At 39.7% G+C, this 21,424-nt stretch overlaps 1 protein-coding gene across 2 annotated transcripts in view; it reads left to right on the top strand.

The window, feature by feature from the left end:
- Nucleotides 1-21,424, top strand: part of mdu (mitotic spindle positioning protein meduse) — a 91,818-nt gene that overhangs the window by 68,893 nt on the left and 1,501 nt on the right. For both annotated transcript variants that reach the window (XM_073972370.1, XM_073972369.1), the window contains one exon: nt 18,895-19,889. In XM_073972370.1, the coding sequence (XP_073828471.1) occupies nt 18,895-19,889 (995 nt within the window). The remainder of the gene's footprint in view (nt 1-18,894; nt 19,890-21,424) is intronic.

Here is a 21,424-nt window from a genome sequence, read left to right as displayed (position 1 = left end):
CTTCTATAGAATAGAAGACCTCGTTAGGGGTCTTCTATAAAATAGAAGACCTCGTTAGGGGTCTTCTATAGAATAGAAGACCTCGTTAGGGGGATTTCTATAGAATAGAAGACCTCTTTGGGGGTCTTCTATAGAATAGAAAACGTCGATAGAGGTCTTCTATAGAATAGACCTCTTAAGGGGTCTTCTATAGAATAGCAGACCTCGTTAGGGGTCTTCTATATAATAGAAGACCTCTTTACTGTCTTCTATAGAATAGAAGACCTCTTTAGCTGTCTTCTATAGAATAGAAGACCTCTTTAGCTGTCTTCTATAGAAAAGAAGACATCGTTAGGGGTCTTCTATAGAACAGAAGACCTCGTTATGGGTCTTCTATAGAACAGAAGACCTCTTTAGCTGTCTTCTATAGAATAGAAGACCTCTTTAGGGGTCTTCTATAGAATAGAAGACCTCGTTAGGGGTCTTCTATAGAATAGAAGACCTCGTTAGGGGTCTTCTATAGAATAGAAGACCTCGTTAGGGGTCTTCTATAGAATAGAAGACCTCGTTAGGGGTCTTCTATAGAATAGAAGACCTCGTTAGGGGTCTTCTATAGAATAGAAGACCTCGTTAGGGGTCTTCTATAGAATAGAAGACCTCGTTAGGGGTCTTCTATAGAATAGAAGACCTCGTTAGGGGTCTTCTATAGAATAGAAGACCTCGTTAGGGGTCTTCTATAGAATAGAAGACCTCGTTAGGGGTCTTCTATAGAATAGAAGACCTCGTTAGGGGTCTTCTATAGAATAGAAGACCTCGTTAGGGGTCTTCTATAGAATAGAAGACCTCGTTAGGGGTCTTCTATAGAATAGAAGACCTCGTTAGGGGTCTTCTATAGAATAGAAGACCTCGTTAGGGATCTTCTATATAAAAGAAGGCCTCGTTAGGGTCTTGCACTCTTCTTAACTTTACCTACTTCACCAACACCTTTCTCCTGCTTCACACGATCTTTTGTTTTAAGTGGTAAGCATTTCTTCCACTTCTTTCTCCCTCAACTTTTCTCTTGCCATTTGGCATGTTGGCTGTCGTTATGTTTTCAATTTGTTATAGCTAAGTAACATTATCTGTGTGTAAACATATACGAGCTTACAGATATGCCATGGAATGGTTCCCCTCACCAAGGTATGCGATCTCCACTTAGGTTTTGGTGCTCTTAGTTCTGGCTGGAGTGTAAGTTTGGTGATTAAAGTAATGGCAAAGAACAAAAAGAGAAAACAAAAAAGAAAAAGAAAACACCAAAATGATACATGACCCATGTGTTCTTTCGTATTTGTGTTGTTTTTGTAGCCAAACAAATGCTGGTATAGAATTTCCCTTTAAAGTATTCAGTTTTTGGTGGTTTGCACCGAATATAAGAACAAAAAATGGCATGTAACGGATGCATGGGTGTATGCCATTTTCAAAACTCCGATATAAAGTAATGTTCCTTTAAGAATTGTAGCTACCATGTGTAGAACCCGTTTGGTTTTTTACTTTGAGTTTTTTTTTGCAAAGCACGTGATGGGAGCTGTAAATTCTCTTACTGTTTGGCCCGCATTAAATAATCCTTCAATGTTGGTTTCACATTTGACTAGATAATAAGAAACGACAGCCAACAACAACCAAAACTTGGGTGGGCGTATCATAAAAAGCTTATTTTGAAACCTTTTTCTTTTCCATAAAAAAATACCCAGATGTTATGAATATGAGGAGGGAATATGTGTTACAGATGGTTGTTTGTTCCTTGGCTGACTGATTTGCTGGCTGGCTGTCTGCGTTATTGGCTTGTAAGCAAATATGTGTGGAAACCCTTTTTTGAGTAATAAGTCAAGATGACGTTACTTTGCCATAATTTATGAGTAAGCAGCTCCATTGTTAATGATCATTATCTGGGGTTTTTATAACTTAATTAGATTTTGTTTTTTATGGAGGAATATTCAAAATGAAACAAAAGACTTAACAAACAAACATTAAAAAAGGTGTGAGAAGAGATAAGGAAGGGGGGCTTTATTCTCTAATTATATTTTCTCAGATATGTTAAAGGTGTTATTTTTCACATGTATTATATTTGTATCTTATGAGAGGTATTTGGTGGGTGTATTTTCTCACTGATTTGATACAAAATGTGACCTATGGACGTAATGATAGCGATCTATCAATAGTTATCCTACACAAGAACTTCACCCCGGGAATTACTTTCTGAGAACCTGGAGATAGACGACCTGCAGGAGTTTTTATAGAAGAGCTAATGGAAGCCTGTATAGCCGGTCTGTAGTTCGATTCTGTAACTCATTTTTGTCGTTACCTACAAAAATCGGTAACATTCAAAAGCTTATAATTTAGATATTAAAAGAAATTTTTCAGTAAGATATCAATAAATAAAAAGCGCGCGCTAAGGCCTACTGATAGCAACAGTTTTGTCAACTTTTATTTAACGTTTTTATTCATAATTTGGCGTTTTAATTTTACCAATTTTTGGCGGTAACGGCAAAAAATGAGATACAGAATAACACTACTGAAGGGAGTCTTTATAGACGAGCGGAAGTAAATCTTCATAGACGAGGGAGTCTCTATAGACTATACAAACTGAGTCTTTATTGGCGAACGTAAAACGAGTCTTTATAGACACGGAACACAAGTTTTCATAGAATATTTACTCCCTTCCCTATAGACGATTTGCGAGGAGTCCCTAAAGACAACCTGAGAAATGTTTATAGACGAGCTGAAAGGAGACATTATAGTCGAACTGATGTGAGTTTCTATAGACAATATGAATGTGTTTTATTGACGATCTGAAAGGATTCTCTATAGACGGCTTGAAGGGAGTCTCACGACCCGAAGGTAGTCTCTACAGATCACCTGAAGGGAGTTTGTATAGACGAGCTGAAGAAATATACAAAAATAATTTCTACAGGCGATTTCAACGGGGCTCCACAGATTCGCCTGGTGGGATCACTAGGGTCGAGCTGAGGGCAGACTTTATATATATTGCCAAGGAAGATGGCCAGAAGTGTGTCTTTAAGAAAGGCAAAGGGAGTCCTTATAGACAAGAAAAATGGAGTCTTTAAAGACGAACTTAAGACATCCTTTATAGGCGACATAAAGTTAGTCTTTATAGACGGAGTTGATGGTTGAACCTGCGGAAATTAGCAATAGAAGAGCCAAAGGCAAGAGTTAGAGCCAGTCTGTATAGACGAAATGAAATGTGTTTTATGAAGAAGTTGTTCTTTATGGGCGAGCTGAAACTAAACTCTCTCAGCTTGACAGTGGGAGCTCTACGGATTATCAAAAGACGTTCTTTGACGAGTTTTAGTTATCCTCTGCAAATTATTTCAAGTATGTTTTCATTGACTTCCAGATTGATTATTGGCGTTCAAAAGAAAGACTTTATCGAAATCCTGACGGAAGTAGTAGTAGTACTAAATACAGAGGTTTTCACATACCAAACATATGGAATAGGGAACCACCTTAAGGGCACCAATAAAACAGGAGACCACCGTAAGGGTCTGCCAGAAAATAGTAGATCACTATAGGGATCTGTTATAGAATATGAGTATTGCTCTTCTAAAGAATAGGATACCAAAGTTTTGCTTCTTGTATAGAATAGAAAATCACTGTACAAGAAGAATCAACTATAGAATAGGGGTCTTCTATGGAATTGATGGTCACCGAGGGGATCTTCTACAGTATAAAAGGCCGCCGAAGTGGTCTTCTATATAAAAAAATGCCACAGCAAGGGTCTTCTATAGAATAGAATACCACCGAAGGGTCTTCTGTAGAATAGAAGGCCACCGAAGGGGTCTTCTATAGAATAGAAGGCCACCGAAGGGGTCTTCCATAGAATAGAAGGCCACCGAAGGGGTCTTATATAGAACAGAGGACCACCGAAGGGGTCTTCTATAGAATAGAAGTCCACCGAAGGGGTCTTCTATAGAATAGAAGCCCACCGAAGGGGTCTTCTATAGAATAGAAGCCCACCGAAGGGGTCTTCTATAGAATAGAAATCCACCGAAGGGGTCTTTTATAGAATAGAAGACCACAGAAGGGGTCTTCTATAGAATAGAAATCCACCGAAGGGGTCTTCTATAGACTAGAAGGACACCATAGGGGTCTTCTATAAAATCGAAGGCCACCAAAGGGGTATTCTATAGAATAAAATACCACCGAAGGGGTCCTCTATAGAATAGAAGACCACCGAAGAAGTCTTCTATAGAATATAATGCCACCGAAGGGTTCTTCTATAGAATAGAAGGCCACCGAAGGGGTCTTCTATAGAATAGAAGGCCACCGAAGGGGTCTTCTATAAAATAGAAGGCAACCGAAGGGGTTTTCTATAGAATAGAAGGCCACCGAAGGGGTCTTTATAAAATAGAAGGCAACCGAAGGGGTCTTCTATAGAATAGAAGGCCACCGAAGGGGTCTTCTATAGAATAGAAGGCCACCGAATGGGGTCTTCTATAGAATAGAAGACCACGAAGGGGTCTTCTATAGAATAGAAGACCACGAAGGGGTCTTCTATAGAATAGAAGTACACTGAAGGGAGCTTCTATAGAATAGAAGGCCACCGAAGAAGTCTTCTATAGAATATAATGCCACCGAAGGGGTCTTCTATAGAATAGAAGTCCACTGAAGGGGTCTTCTATAGAATAGAAGGCCACTGAAGGGGTCTTTTATAAAATAGAAGGTCACTGAAGGGGTCTTCTATAGAATAGAAGGCCACCGAAGGGGTCTTCTATAGAATGGAAGATCGCCGAAGGGGTCTTGTATAGAATAGAAGACCACGGAAGGAGTCTTCTGTAGAAAAGAAGGGCACCAAAGGGGTCTTCTATAGAATTGAAGGGTATCAAAGGTGTCTTCTATAGAAAAGAATGCCACTGAAGGGGTCTTCTATAGGATAGAAGGCCACTGAAGGGGTCTTCTATAGAATAGAAGGCCACTGAAGGGGTCTTCTATAGAATAGAAGGCCAGTGAAGGGATCTTCTATAGAATAGAAGTACACCGAAGGAGTCTTCTATAGAATAGAAGGCCACTGAAGAGGTTTTCTATAGAATAGAAGGCCACTGAAGGGGTCTTCTATAGAATAGAAGGCCACTGAAGGGGTCTTCTATAGAATAGAAGGCCACTGTAGGGGTCTTCTATAGAAAAGAAGGCCACTGAAGAGGTCTTCTATAGAATAGACGGCCACGGATGCAGTCTTTTATAGGAGAGAAAGACACGGTAGAGGTCTTCTATAGAATAAAAGGCTACCGTATGGGGGCTTTTAGAGGATAAAATACCAATGTGGAGGTCTTCTTTAGAATATAAGATGATTTTTGTTTGGTCGACAACACAGCTTTTCGAAGACTTTTGAGGGCATGAAGGATATCCCTTTAGCTCAAAAAAAAACATTTTGAGGTATTTTAAAAAATATATTAGATCTCTTACGGTTTAGAAAACCTCTTGAGATCTTCTATAAAAAAAACGGAAGACCTCTTTGAATCTTCGCTTGACAGCAGAATACTTCTCAAGGCTCGCTTTAGACAGCAGATGACCTCTTGATCTCTTTTTAAGACAGCAGAAGTCCTCCTGAAGTCGTCTATATACAACAGAAGTCCCCTTGAAGTCTTTTATGGAAGGTATATTAAGTTTGTCATTATGTCTGTAACTCCTCGAAAATTTTCATAGATATAGCCATGCCCAACCGTCTTTTGAAATCACTCTAGCATCCGAACGGATTGAAGTAAGTGGGAAAATTTTGGTCAAATATTAATGGGCTATATAGATTCAAGTTTTGATACAGCGTCGACGAGACGCTTTGAGGTATTAATCCCATTTGCTCTCCGAATTTGTTGTAATTGGAGTTTCCAGATGATAGAAAATATTTCTACCAAAAATTGTCTATATAGGTCCACGTTTTGTATAGGCCCCATATAAATCATTTTTATAGCCGTATGTATTACACATAATAATATTGGTAATTAATCTCATTCCTAAAAATTTCACGTCAAAAGCCTGTCCTTCCAACCCTATTTTTAGATTTTTTTTCAGAAATAGTTCTCACACAAGTTTATAACCTCTTGTATCATTTACTGTGGGAATTAATAAAAACCCTTTTTATTCCCAGGCTACCATATCCATAAGCAACTTTAGTATAGAATTTCATAATCCATTTATTCCACATCTTCATTCACAAACACATATCAAAAAATAAATACACAGTTAAATTGCAATTATTTCTTTTAGCCAATCTCTGTTGTTGCTTTTGATTTGGTTAATGGTGGCCAAATACGTGATGTTCTGGTTAAAGAAAATCTATAACTATTTTGTTTCGTTACATTTTTTTCTTAGCTCAGCTTCTTTTCCAGATAGTAGCAACAACATTTCCGTTCGATAGAAAAGCATATTACATGGATGGGGCAGTAATGTGGAGTAATAATATTTGCAATAGATTTTGAGACATGGACGTGGAAGTAAATTCTGGGGTTGGGAATTATGTTTTACATACTAAATAAAACCTCTTTGAAATCTTCAAATTCCGTAAGATCTTAAAGAGTATTTGGAACAACATTACTACCACGGCACTGCCTTTAACCCACAAAACTGAAGAACCAAAACAAAATCAAAGTAAAGTAGAAAATAGAATAAAGAAGAAGAAGAAATATCGAACGGTTATGGCGGAAATATATATTTGAAGCGTGCACTCAAGCGGCGAATATAAGAAGATTTGGTCGGCGGCCGTTTTTGATTTGCATATGCCGAGTATAATTGAAGATGAGTCTCTGTATGTCTGTCTGTCTGTCCGTCCCTCCATTGGCCAACATAACCAACATCCATTGGCCACACGAAACCTCGTCGTGATGGTAATTGTTTTCATGAACACAAAAGAAAAGAATTGAAGCACATCAACATTTGAGATGTACGGCAACATAAAAAACAAACAACAACAACAACAAACACAGTAACATGTAACGTGTGGAAGTGCTAAATAAATACCCTACAATGGAAAAAGTGATATAATCTGACAGCTAAAGGGAGATTTTATGGACGAGGAGAAAGGGTGCTTCTAAAGCCCCCCTTCTGAAAGAAAGGGTGCTTCTAAAGCCCCCTTCTGAAAGAAAGGGTGCTTCTAAAGCCCCTTTCTCAAAGAAAGGGTGCTTCTTTAGTCCCTTTCTGAATGAAAGGGTGCTTTTATAGTCTCTTACTGAAAAAAAGGGTGCTTCTTTAGCCCCTTTCTCCCTTTCTGAAAAAAAGGGTACTTCTGTAGTCCCTTTCTGAAAGAAAGCGTGCTTCTTTAGTCCCATTCTGAAAAAAGGGTGCTTCTTTAGTCCCTTTCTGAAGGAAAGGGTGCTTCTTTAGTCCCTTTCTAAAAGAAAGGGTGCTTCTTTAGTCCCTTTCTGAAAGAAAGCGTGCTTCTTTAGTCCCTTTCTGAAAGAAAGGGTGCTTCTTTAGTCCCTTTCTGAAAGAAAGGGTGCTTCTTTAGCCACTTTCTCCCTTTCTGAAAGAAAGGGTGCTTCTTTAGCCCCTTTCTCCCTTTCTGAAAGAAAGGGTGCTTCTTTAGCCCCTTTCTCAAAGAAAGGGTGCTTTGTTAGGCCCTTTCTCAAAGAAAGGGTGCTTCTGTAGCCCCTTTCTCAAAGAAAGGGTGCTTCTTTAGCCCCTTTCTCAAAGAAAGGGTGCTTCTTTAGCCCCTTTCTCAAAGAAAGGGTGCTTCTTTAGCCCCTTTCTCAAAGAAAGGGTGCTTCTTTAGCCCCTTTCTCAAAGAAAGGGTGCTTCTTTAGCCCCTTTCTCAAAGAAAGGGTGTTTCTTTAGCCCCTTTCTCAAAGAAAGGGTGCTTCTTTAGCCCCTTTCTCAAAGAAAGGGTGCTTCTTTAGCCCCTTTCTCAAAGAAAGGGTGCTTCTTTAGCCACTTTCTCAAAGAAAGGGTGCTGCTTTAGCGCCTTTCTCAAAGAAAGGGTGCTTCTTTAGCCACATTCTCAAAGAAAAGGGTGCTTCTCTAGCCCCTTTCTCAAAGAAAGGGTGCTGCTTTAGCCCCTTTCTCAAAGAAAGGGTGCTTCTTTAGCCACTTTCTCAAAGAAAGGGTGCTGCTTTAGCGCCTTTCTCAATGAAAGGGTGCTTCTTTAGCCACATTCTTAAAGAAAAGGGTGCTTCTCTAGCCCCTTTCTCAAAGAAAGGGTGCTTCTTTAGCCCCTTTCTCAAAGAAAGGCGCTATAGAAGCCCCTTTCTCAAAGAAAGGCGCTATAGAAGCCCCTTTCTGAAAGAATGGGTGCTTCAATAGCCCCTTTCTGAAAGAATGGGTGCTTCAATAGCCCCTTTCTAAAAGAAAATGTGCTCTATAGCCCTTTCTGAAAGAAATGGCGCTTCTGTAGCCCTTTTCTTGAAGAAAGGGTGCTTCTATAGCCCTTTTCTTGAAGAAAGGGTGCTTCTATGGGCCCTTTATGAAAGAAATTGCGCTTCTATACCCCCTTTTTGAAAGAAAGGGTGCTTCTATAGCCCCTTTCTGAAAGAAAGGGTGCTTCTATAGCCCCTTTCTGAAAGAAAGGGTGCTTCTATAGCCCCTTTCTGAAAGAAGGGATGATTCTATAGTCTCCTCAATGAAAAGAGTGCTTGTATATATTGCTTTTGTGACCATCGATGTTTTGAATCCAAATTCTGCTCATTATAGAAATTATGACCCTTGTTGACCTGTAGCATATTTCCCCAGTCTCTGCAGATTACCATAAATCCATTCTTTGCTTATTATCGCATTGTTGTTGTTTTTTTACATTTCATTATTTAGCCATGATTTGCAAATTTCTGGGCTGATGAGAAACAACAACAACAACGACAGCAGCAAGCGAAACAGAAGCAACCCAAGATTTCTTTTCTTGCCTGTTTTCGGGTCAGTGAGTACAGATTACAGTAAACAGTAACACAATAGAAGTTTTAGGAAAACAACAACAACAACAATAAGAAACATGAAAAAAAATACTAAGAAATTAAATGAATTAATGATCTTCAAATCGAAATCATTAAGGTAAATTAACACATTAAAGTTTTGCGGAGTTTGAAAGTCAATTGTTTTTTGAAAGTAAACTTCCGACAAACATAAATTACCAGCTTAACTTGAGCGGGAGAGAAATATTCTTGAAAGGCAGACAAAATAAACGGCAATTTTCCGCTTATTTTTATTGTTTTTTGTTCAACCTTAAAACTGTGTCAATCATATGCGGTTGCGGCTTAGACTATTTTGTGATTTCCGATATTTAACACAAATCCACTCCAATGCAGTATTTTAGGGGGAGGGGGGTTGGTGACATAACAGCAAAGTATTTGTTTCATTCGTTCATTCATTCAGTCACTCGCTCATATAAAATGTGTGTTAAAGTGCAACAATATCAAATTAACATTACAAAAAGAAGAGGGGCGCCCCTCTCTTGCCCTCATTTCATTGCTAAAAAACATTCATTGTTTGCATTGCTAAACACACTCGGGCTGTGCGTAAACCGCAATAACCTCAACGCTTCATTGTATTGACATGTTGTGAGTGTCTGTTGTTGTTTTTTTATTTTTCAGCGGCCATGCTTTGGTATACAGATCACACTCTTAGACAATTGATATTAAATTAATGTTGTTGTAGAGCAACAACATCAACACATCATCTACAAAATGTGTAAACAAACATTTTTTATTTGAATTTTTAATGTTTTACGTGTTGAAAATAGTTAATTAGAAGTTATCAAATAAAACAAACAAAAGCTTTTAACAAAAAGGTGCCAAAATAAAATAAAAGCATTATTTCATAATTCTAATTGGAGCAGCAGTTTTTTGCCATAACATTAAAAAAATGCAATAAAAATTATTCTTTAAAACAAAAGACTTAAGACACATGTCGGGTGTGATAATGAAGATAAACTCAGTTTTTTATCTCTTGTTGGTCATGCATGCATCTTAAGTCTTTTGTTTGTAAATTACATTATAATTAAATGAAGTTAATTACTTTATGTCAACAATAAAAACCTTAAAATACCCAAAATTTGGCTTCCTCACAAAGGACTTAACACATGATCTGATACGGTTGAGATAATTTTACTAACTTCTCAGGAAAAGACGTTGCAATTCCAGTCCCAAAAATTCCCAAATGGATATATTTAAAATCATTTTTATATGGTCTTCCATAAAAATGATTTCGAAAGAAGTCACCTATAAAGACTTTCTTTAGTCCCGTCATCAATGCAGACGATAAATAGTACCTTCTTGTCCGCCAAAAAGGCTGCCTTAAGCTTGAATATAAAGGTGCACTTCTGCTAGTCTATAAAGACTCATACCTTCTCGCCAAAAAATAAAACTCGTCACCTATAAAAACTTCCGTCTGATTGGCTATAAGGATTCCCTTCTAGTCGCCTCTAAACACTGCCATATGCTTGTCTATTAGGACCGGTGGTTAAGAAAATACCCGCTTCTGGTCTAGTCGACTGCAAAAGATATCTTCTCGGCGTGAATAGAGAAGTCATCTATAAAGTCATCAGCTTGTCCATAGAGTGTTCATTTCCCATGCTTTGCAAAGACTTGTTCGTATATAAATTCTTCCCGCTTTAGGTATAGTCCACTGCAAAAGATATCTTATGGGCGTCAGTAGAGAAGTCATCTATAAAGACATCCTTTAGATTGTCTATAGAGGGTTCATTTGCCTTGCTTTGCAAAGACTCGCTCGTCTATAAATATTCCTCCCTGCTCGTCCATAAAGGCTACCTCTTATTTGTCTGGTAGACACCACATAGAAGAAAAAGTATCCCTTCTAGTCGACAGCGAAAAATCTCTTCTGCTCGTTTATAGATACATTGTACATACATATGTATATAAAAACTTCATTCAGCTCGTCTAGATAGGGTTCATTACCATAGTCTGTAAAGACTCGATCGTCCATAAAGACAACATTTTACTTGTATGGCAGACACCAGATAGGAGCAAAAGTATCCGCTATAAAACTTCCTTCTAGTCGACAGCAAAAAAATGTCTTCTGGTCGTTTATAGAGACATCCTTTATAAAACCTTCGATCAGCTCGTCTAGATAGGATTCATTAGTCTGCAAAGACCCACTACTTCTCGTCTATAACAACCCCCTTCTGCTCGTCTATAAAGACTTCCTTATATTTGTCATGCAGACACGAGAAAGGAGAAAAAGTGTTACTTAGTAGAGTCCATTCCTTTAGTTAGAGTCCCTTCAGTTCTTCTACCATGAGTATCTTCAGCTTTCAATCGAGAAGCCTTTCAGCTTGTCTAAAAAGATCCGATTCCTTTTTAATTTTTTTTTTTAAATTAATTTCTTGGTGGAATCGAGCTTAATGGCCGTTTATTTTTGCAAGTGAAAAAGGAAAGCCGAGGATTCGAACCCACACAACCACCACTATGTGACAGGGATGTTTCGCCGTTGGTAGAGCGGCTCATCAGACTTATCGGCTGTGGAGTGGCTTCTCTGTCATCGAACCTTTTCTTCTTTCAAATGCAATTTTTGTTTTTACAACAACAATGGGTGTTTGTCCATTTTATTGTGTTTTCATGACAAACGCTTAGCGCTGCCTTTGAAAGTAATGATTCTCGTCCAGTTTCAGTTCCTACAAAGGAACCCTCCAGTTCGTATAGATTAACTTCCTTTGGCTCGTGTATAGATGTCTTTTGTACTCTAAAGACGACCCAAAGAACGTCTCTACATGCCTAATCTGCAAGATGCGTAGCGATTGCTGCTCCTCCTACTGAGTTGCGTCAGGTGGATTCATGCGGAACCGTCATACCATCACGTTTCTCTAAATAACGCTCCCTTATGGAGTCTACAGCTAAGCTAACATCCATCCCTCCATTTTTCTTACAAGGAGATCTCAATTCTGTAGCTCCAGCATTGTCAGTAAGAACTCCTTCCTTGTCCGTAGTTGGTTGGGGGAATCCATGCTGGAAATACCTTTCTGGATGGTATTTCAGATACGGAGCACGCAGCAAGATTACCCCTTCCCAAAGTTCATCAAGGCCATTAATTGCCTGAACAAGGAAATATGTGGTTTCTTGCTATCACAGCTGTGGAACTTGACACCCTTTACACTTTGACACCGAAGACCGGTTTCGACTAGCAACCAATGACTTTCGCTTATTCTGCTGTCGGTGTCAGCTCGGTCGATGATTGCCCCTCAAAGGTCGTCAATGGACATCATTGGGGCCGATCTGCATTAGGTTTGTTGCATCCTTGTCCATGTGCCTTGAGGGTAGCTTTTCCCGAGGCGGTGGTTGTATTCACGGTACTGAGCTTCATGGACGTGGCCAGAAATGCATCTCGACACCATTTCGGAGGGGGCAAATGGAGCTTTGTGAGTAAAATATACAAAAAATGTCTAAAAATTACCATTGCGGCGTGTGGCTACGTCGATGCTGGGCTTATTCCTCTTGGCTTTCTGGACAATGACAACTGCAAAGGAGGTCGATGGGTTGACCACCTTAGATATCATCGTTTTCTTGGGCGAGGGCTGTAGATATCGAAGTTTTAAGCTGTGAAGCTTTGTCCGTCATTTCAGACGATGAAGGTTTTTAGTAGGTCAAACTATATTGAAGCCCTTAGAGGCTTCTCAACCCGATAGTTCCTCAGCTTTACTTTTTGAGTCGGGCTTTTGGGTTTGAGTCGGGCTTAAAGGCAGACCACTTCGCTAATTGTTCTCCTTTACGGATGTCGTTTGCTTTAGGGGTAGACTCTTTAGCCTTCTTCATTTCCTTCTGGGTTGGGTTCGGCATCGGAGCAGAGAATGACTCCATATTTTTGTTTGGGGCAGTAGTTTTCGCCAATTCTACTTTTTTGCTTACTGCAGCAGTTTCCTCAGAGGCTTTGGCTGGAAGGAGGAGGGTCTTGTCACTTTTCCCGAGAAGGTGGTTATCTTATTCGTACTGGGCATATTCTCCTTGGCTTTCTGGGCAATGGACCACCAGCCATTGTCTTCTTGGGTGCCATCTGAAAATCGAACCCGTTTCACAGTTTTGTGCTGTAAAGCTTTTTCCGCCTTCTCAGAAGATAATGGTTGTTCAATTGGCCCAACCACCCTAACTTCTTTGCAGCCTGTGGAGGTTCCTAGACCATATATTTCCTCCGCTTTACGCTTTGCCTTCGGGTTTGAGTTCGCCAATTGTTCTCCTTTATAGATGCCCTTTGGTTTAGGGGTACACTCTTTAGGCTTTTTCATTTCCTTCTCGGTTGGGTTTGGCTTCGGAGCAGAGATTGACTCGACCTTTTTGCTTGTGGCAGTAGGTTTCGCCTATTCTATGTTTTTGCTTGCCGCTGCAGTTTTCTTAAGAACTTTGAGTTGAACAACTACAGAGGCTGGAAGGAGTCTTGGTCTAGTCTTGATTGAAAGTTTTCTCGAATTTCCTCATGTATCTCAGCTTGCATCAGATGTCTTCATCAATCATCATTCTCAGTGTTAAAATTCGGATTTCATCCCACGAATTTGCGTAGTTACATAACTTGACTGAAATGTTTTTGGAGCCTTCTTGGATTCCACATCATCAACTGGACTTGCTGCCACTTGAGCATCACAGTCCATTTAGGAAGTTCCACCTTACCGCGATCTTCCCTAGTAGTCGTCAGTTATGGTTAAATTGAGTAACATGTCACCAGGGGGTATGTCCTGATTCTGATCTTCTGGAACAAGTCTTTCCAGTTCCAGAGGAGTTCCATACTTCTTCTCTCCAAGTTGTTTTTAATATTCTTCTAAGGTCCGTGTGGATCGTCCCCGACCAAAACTTTGGTCCTGTCAACCGTAGACTGGTTTGCACCAATCTTGGCTTTATCGTTGTCCTTAGAGATCGTCATCGGTTCGTCATCTTTCCTATCATTATTGTTTTGTTCACTTGCAGCAAGTACAGCTGTTTCGACGACACATGGCTTATGGTCTCGCCGCAACTTTATTCAATTTATTTTTCTTCCACATCGTAATTGTCTATTTTAGGGGAACTACGCCGATTCATTTTTTGATCCACGGGAGGTCCAAGGCATCCGCAGAATGCAAAAGAAAGAGAAGTAAACTTCTTTTAGAGATTACTTTGATGCTGTTGGTCAAATATACATGTCACTCAGATGTTGCCCTCAGACATTTCTGATTCAACCCTCTTCCCATCCGCCACCCTGGCATCTCCCTTGTGAAGGTAATCTATAAAGTTTGTCCTGACCTCATAGACCCAGAAAAACAAGTAAAAAAAGTATCAGTCTGCTTTGCCGACAGAGATATACCCTCAGCCTGTGCAAATTGAAACACTTTTTTTCTTAATAAACTTTTGGTCTCGTATGAACCGACAAAAATGTTGATTAGGTTCAAAAATTTTGCTGAAAAGGTACTTAAAGGAATGGACCGACATAGACAATGGGGTGTGCCATAGGGAGTTTTTACACTCTTCGGGCTGTTTTCTCAAGAAGTATGGACATGCCCCTGAAACAACTTTTATCATCGTAATTAAGGCAGCGAATGTAAGTTGCTTCAACAAAAATCAAATTGATTCAATAGCAGGTCTTAAAGTGAACTTATCCAAAATTTTGTGTGGGAGGTACGGGATGGAGTGGACAAATATAGTCCATATTCGAACCTGATCTATATCTGGTATATATTATGAGAATGTGTAAAGTATGGACCAAATTTTCCGAATATTTTTGAACTTTTGTGGCGTAGGTACCTGAAGGAGTGGACCGGTATGGCTTATCTACGAACTTAAACTAAGTTTGGAAACAATATTACGAATGCCAAATTTTGGCCGGAACCAACATTTCCGTTCGAGAATTATCTTGCGCTTCCACCCATAAACATGGTGTCATAGGGTTTGTTTTTCAACTTTCAGGCTATTTTTTCAGGTAGTATGGACTTGGCCCTGAGGAAACTTGTACCTTCGTATAGGGGACAGTGAATAAAAGATGTTACAACAAAAACCAAGGCGATTCGAGAGCAGGTGCTAAACTGAACTTTTCCGAAATTTTGTGTGGGAGGTACTCGAAGGAGTTTACCGATTGAGTCCATATTGGAACCTCATCTAAGTCTGTAGAAGTTTCATATTGTGCAAAGTATGGACCAAATCGGTTACTCCCTTCAAGAGTTATCATACGCACAAATTTTCCGAACATTTTCGAACTTCTGTGGGGGAAGGAGTGGACCGATATAATCCATCTTTGAACTTGAACTAAGTTTGGACAAAATATTACGAAAGCCAAATTTTGGACCGAATCGGCAGATCCGTTCGAGAGTTATCTTGCGCTGCAACCACTACACACGGTGTCATAGTGTTTTTTGTAACTTTCATGCTATTTTCTCAGGAAGTATGGACTTGCCCCTAATGAAACTTACAGCGTCGTATAGAGGACAGCGAATACAACTTGCGTAAACAAAAATCAAAGCGATTCGAGACCAGGTCCTATACTGAACTTTTCCGAAATTTTGTGCGGGAGGTACCCGAAGGAGTGGACCGATTGAGTCCATATTGGAACCTAATCTAAGTTTGGTAGAAATTACACGATGTGCAAAGTATGGACCAAATCGGTTATTCCCTACAAGAGTTATCGTGCACACAAGTTTTGCGACAATTTTTGAACATTTGTGGGGGAGGTACCTGAAGGAGTGGACCTATATGGCCCATCTTCGAACTTAAATCGAATATGGACAAAATATTTCGATACCCAAAATTTGAACCGAATCGATTGATCCGTTCGAGAGTTATCGTGCGCACCAGCCAGCCAGACAGACCGACAGACAGACAGACGGGCGGACATTGCTAGATCTACTCAAAATTGTCTGAAACGGATATCGTACAAACATACTTGGGGTCTAAAACCATTATTTCGATGAGGCACATTTTTGGTCGTATCAAAGTGTAAATACCCTCTTTAGCCTAAAGGCTGAGGGTATAAAAAAACATTCTAAGCACACGAGACGTCTTCCACAGAACACTTCGTCAAGTACATGTGCTTCTTAACATCTCCTGGAAGATTTCTTGGAGGTCCTTTTAACAGCATTTAATCTGATTCTTAGGAAACCTCTGCCCCCGCTTATAAAACTCCCTCCATTATATACTATCCTCAGAAGCCCTAATGAAGCATCATAGAAAACTTCTTCACAATTTTCTGTCCTTGAGGAACTCTTGAAAGTCTTTCGCCTGTAAAATCCCTCATAAGAGTCTTCGGTCTACAGAACACCACCCTTGAAGACTTCCAGAGGGTTTCCTCTCGTCGACGTTCGATGATCGTCTAACCTTAGATGTTCTTTTAATGGACATTTAAGCACAAAGGTGAATGTGGAGGAGATCTGGAAGATCAACCCAAGAACAATACAGTTGAGGGTTTTTTAATCGTAGAAGACGTCCTGAGATCCATTAGACTATAGAAGATCTCTTAACTTTTTTTGGAACCATAAAAGGCCTTCTGATAATCTTTTAGGCGTAAAATATATCTAGAGTGTCGCATACCAGCAGGAAATCTTCTATTGCTGGAAGACATTTTAAGAATTTTCTATCTATAGGCGATCTCTTAAGATTGTTCGGTGTATTATAGCTTTCGCAAGAGGATGTTGCGCCCTTCTTCTGTCAATAGATGGCATCTGTATATGAAAACTTCCAAAGGATATTCTTTAAATTTAAGAGATCTTGAGGGTTATCTTTGCCTAGAAACCCTTTAGGGGAGTCTTCGTTAGAAATTCTTACGAAGATTGTCCGACATAAGAGGACCTCTTAATTGATCTGTAAGCAGAAAGGTAAGCGTAGAAGAAACCTTGAAGATACAGTATTCCAAGAAGTCTACTTGAGTTGTAGAAGGTTTTCTATTCCACATGGGAGGAGTTTGAGCCCTTCTTCTGTCAATAGAGGATCACTTCAGGTTTTCTTTGCCTAGAAGTCTTTAGAAGGACCTTCGCTAGAAGTCCTTAGGAAGATTGTCAGACATAAGAAGCCTTCTCACGTTACTTTTATGCAGAAATATTTGCGTAGAAGAAATCAAGGGGATATTATAACCCAATAAGTCTTCTTGAGTTTTTCTATCCCTTGGAGATTTTTGAACCTAGAAACTGACTTCTACTTATAGAAAGTTTTCTAACTCTGAAATACATTTTAGGGATCTTCTGTCCTGAGAATATTTATTGAAATTCTCCGTTCCATATAAGACTTTGTGAGAATTTTCTGTTCCTCTCCTGGGTCCTCTGTCCCTAGAAGACCTTTTGAAGGGTTTATATACTAGAAAAGCTTAAGAAGACCATCCTACCTTAGAAGCTCTCTTGATGAATCTCAGTACAGAAATTTAAGAAATAAAAATCTCCTAGGGGTCAGGTATCAGGTATCTCTAAAAGACCTCTTAACATTATTTTATCCCCAAAAGATATTTTATACCTTGAATCTGGAAGATATCTTCTACTTGTAAAAGGTCGTCTTTTCCTGAAAGACATTCAGACATCTCCTATCCACAGAAGATTACTTTAGATTCTTCATACCAGACTTGAAGAATGTTATGTTATTTCGATGGCTGGCTTTTTGAAAGATTTCTATCCTAGAATATCTCTAGAGATTTTTTTCTTTAGAAGGCCTCTAGAAGGTCTTCGTGCTTTTGAAGCTCTCATAATGGATCTTATTCCAGAAATATAGAAAACCTTCTGACTATAAAACTTTTTTTTTGGGAATCATAGATCTCTAGGCTTTCTTTCTGCTGAAGATCTCCTGAAGGGCTTTAATCAACCTCTTAAAAGAAAAAAGTATTTATATGACATTCTATCCAATCAAACCCCTTTCCTCTGACTTAAAGTAACATCAAGTCGATACAAAAATTTCTTATATAAACTGCAAACGGAATTTTAGTGTCGATCAGCTACGGCCACTTCCTCTTTTAATTTTTTATGATATCAATTGACCCCATGATGTGTCCGTACTTATCCTTTACACTGTTTCATTGATGGATCTCCTATAAAGTTTAGATCACCACTTAAAGCTCCTAATGTTCATTATCCCGCATTAAACTGTAAATGTTGATAATCTCTGTGCTGTGTTTTATGATGTGAGGAGGTTTGTGGTCTGCCATTTGGCCCGTTTGCAATGTGAGAATTAATTTGTTTTGCATAAAAATCCCGTCAATCAGCAGCTGCTGTTGCTGCTACCCGACTGTATCTCTTTCTCTTCATGCAAATCACAAGAGGGCGTCGGGGTGCCTTGCTTGAGGAATTTCTGTGGTATTACAGAGCATAAGTTAGAAAGGAAATCACGAATTGTTTACACCATCACACTAATGACACCACAACAACAGCCAGAGTAAATAGTTTGTTGCAGTGACCCGCCAGCTGTGGCTACACTAAAAGGGAATTCCAAACATTGGCTGGGGAATTTTATTGTTGTATTTATTTATTTAAGACAACTACGTCATAGTTTTAACCGCATTTTAGTTTGTTGTATTTTTGGTTTGGCAAAAGTCAATAGCCGGCTTAGGCTTGGGTTCACAGGCAGCTTAGCTGGCTTACCTTTAAAATTTGAATGTGAATGTCGCAGTCATTGGTCGTTATATGGGGAAACAAGTTGCACCATGAATCTCAGCCATGACGTTGAAACCAAGCCATGTTGCACCAACACCAAAATCCCAAGCCATTAACTAATCCGAGTTATTTTTTGGCAAAATACTAAACGAATGACTAGTCTAACATGACAGGCCCACGGACGGACAAACAGACACACAAGAAAATTAAACAATGGACTTTTACTTTTAGCCACAACAAGCCATAAACCTCCAAAACATTTATAATAAATTATGGGTGTCTTTATGGTAACAGATTTACAAGTGTTTTAACAACACACAGGGTTTGGTGGGGTTCATAAATCTTGTTAAGAAAAGCAAACAAAAATTCCCAGAAAATTAACATTTCTTTTCGTTTTCTTTTTCATTTTACAGAAAATCGATCCCCTGATGCGCATTCAACAAGAAATCCAAGAGGTTGAGAGGCGAGAGCAGGAATATCGTCGTCTCATCTCTTCAGCATCCACAGTGGCCCTGGGCGACAACAATGACAATGAGGCCTCAGATGATAATCACAATGACAGTCTGCAATCCTTGAGTCCAGTACCACCGGTCAACACCTCACTGGGCAGTAATGATGACTGTAACTCAAACTTGCCTTCACTGGCCTTGAGTGTCAACAGTGTCAAAGACGATGATCATCACTCCGATGATTCAGGCATTTCAGCCTCCTCCAGTCCGGTGAATGGTGTCTCGGCCAATATCAAGAAACTCAATGAGGCCTCAACAAAACAACAGCAACAACAAGCACAGACCATCACTGCACCCAGCACACCCTTGCCAGCCAAGGAACATCGTTATATTGGTCCAAATTGTTATGCCTTGACGCCTGAACCACCTCAGCAGAAACTCATGACTCGCACTGTTTCCACACCGCTATTGAGTGCTATCAAAGCTCCCAGGCAACAATTTACCATGAGTCCCGCCCACAAGGGTGTTATGCAGAGATTTATTGCCTCACGTGGTAAACTTCAGCTCAACAACAGCCTTAACAGTCCAAGCCACAACAACAACAGTAATAAGATTTTCCTAAACGGCAACAATGCTGTGGCAGTTTTGGGTCTCAATTCGCCATCAGTATTGAATACACCACCCAACACACCCATGACACCAGGTTCAGCTTTAATTTGTAACACCGCAGCAACACAACCCGATTTTGCTATACGCAGTCCAATTGTACCAAGTGTGACTTTGTCACCACCACAAATTGAACGTGATTCGGAAGGTAGACCCATTCGTCCAGGTTATGTTCCTGTAGAGGTTAAGATCCAAAGGGAATTGCAAGATTTGAAGACACGGGAAAGTGAGCTGAAGAAGATTCGTAAAATCAGACAATCGACACCGGATCTTTTGGATTCCATTGAAAATGAGTAAGTAGAAGAAGAAGGAAAAATAGTGCTCCTGACGGTATCCTCTCAAAACAAGAACTCCTTACGGTCTTCTCTTCATAGATGACCTCCTGATGGCATCCTATCCGAAGAAGACATTCGGGCGGTCTTCTATCCAAACGAGGACTCTTCTATCCAATGTATACCTCCTGAGGAGTTTTTTTATCCACAGAAGACCTCCTGAGTACATTCTATCCATAAAAGACCTCTTGAGAGTTTTCTATCTATAGAAGACCTCCTGATGGTATATTATCCATATAAGACATCATGAGGGTCTTTTATTCATAGAAGACATCCTGAAGGTCTGCTATCCATGAAGATCTCCTGGGGGTCATCTATCCATAGAAGACCCCCTGATGGTTTTTATTCATAAATTCATAAAAGGTCTCCTGGGGGTCTTCTATCAATGGACGACCACCCGACGGTCTTCTATCTGTAGAAGACGCTTTGAAGACCTTTTGAGAGCCTCTTGACGCTCTTTTACCCATAGAAGATCTTCTGACGGTCTTCTCTTCATAGAAGCCCTCCTGAGGATTTTCATAGACGACTTCTTGAGGATCTTCTCTCTATAGAAGACCTCCTGACGGTCTTCTACTAGTAGAAGGACCTCCTGAGGGTCTTTTATCCGTAGAAGATCTCCTAAGGGTTTTCATTTCATAGAAGACATCCTAAGGGTAGGTCATCTATGACCTCCTGATGGTCTTCTACCAGTAGAAGGACCTCCTGAGGGTCTTCTATCCGTAGAAGATCTCCTGAGGGTTTTCATTTCATAGAAGACATCCGAAGGGTCTTCTTTTCATGGAAGTCCTTTGAGGTTCTCCCTTCCGTAGAAGCCTTTTTAAAGATCCTCTGTAGAGGACGTCTATTGAATGGAAGACCTCTGTGGGGACCTTCTAAGGAATTGAAGACCTCTGTAGGGGTCTTCTATATAAAAGAAGACCTCTGTATGGTTCTTCTATAATATATAAGACTTCTGTAGGGGTCTTCTATAGAATAGAAGACCTTTATAGGCGTGTTTTGTAGCATAGAAAGCCTCTGTAGAGGTCTTCTACAGAATAGAAGACCATTGTAGAACACTTCTACAGAATAGATAATAGACAATAGAAGACTTCTGTAGGAGATTTTGTACCATAAAAGGTCTCTATGGGGGGTCTTCAATAGAATACGAGCATTTATAAAGGTCCTTATATACTATAGAAGACCTTTGTTGAACCTTCTATTATAAAGAGGACCTTTACAGAGGTTCCTATTTTATAGAGGACCCCTCTAGAGGCCTTCTATGGTACAAAACAACCAATTGTGTAGAAGATGTATTCTATTCTATAGAAGAACTCTACAGAAGTCTTCCAATCTATAGAAGACCCGCATACAGAGGCTTCTATTCTTCAGAGTATCTTCTATAGTATTAAAGGGCCCTACAGAGGCTTTATACTGTATAGAAAATCCCTAAATAGGCTTTATATCTATAGAAGACTCCTACAGAAGACCCCCATAGAGGACTTATATTCTACAGAAGA

Source organism: Musca autumnalis, unplaced genomic scaffold (assembly GCF_047663935.1).
Source record: "Musca autumnalis isolate F117 unplaced genomic scaffold, ASM4766393v1 scaffold_3, whole genome shotgun sequence".
Lineage (NCBI taxonomy): Eukaryota > Metazoa > Arthropoda > Insecta > Diptera > Muscidae > Musca > Musca autumnalis.
The sequence above is the reverse complement of the archived record's forward strand: the minus strand, read 5'-3'. Positions and strand labels throughout refer to the sequence as shown.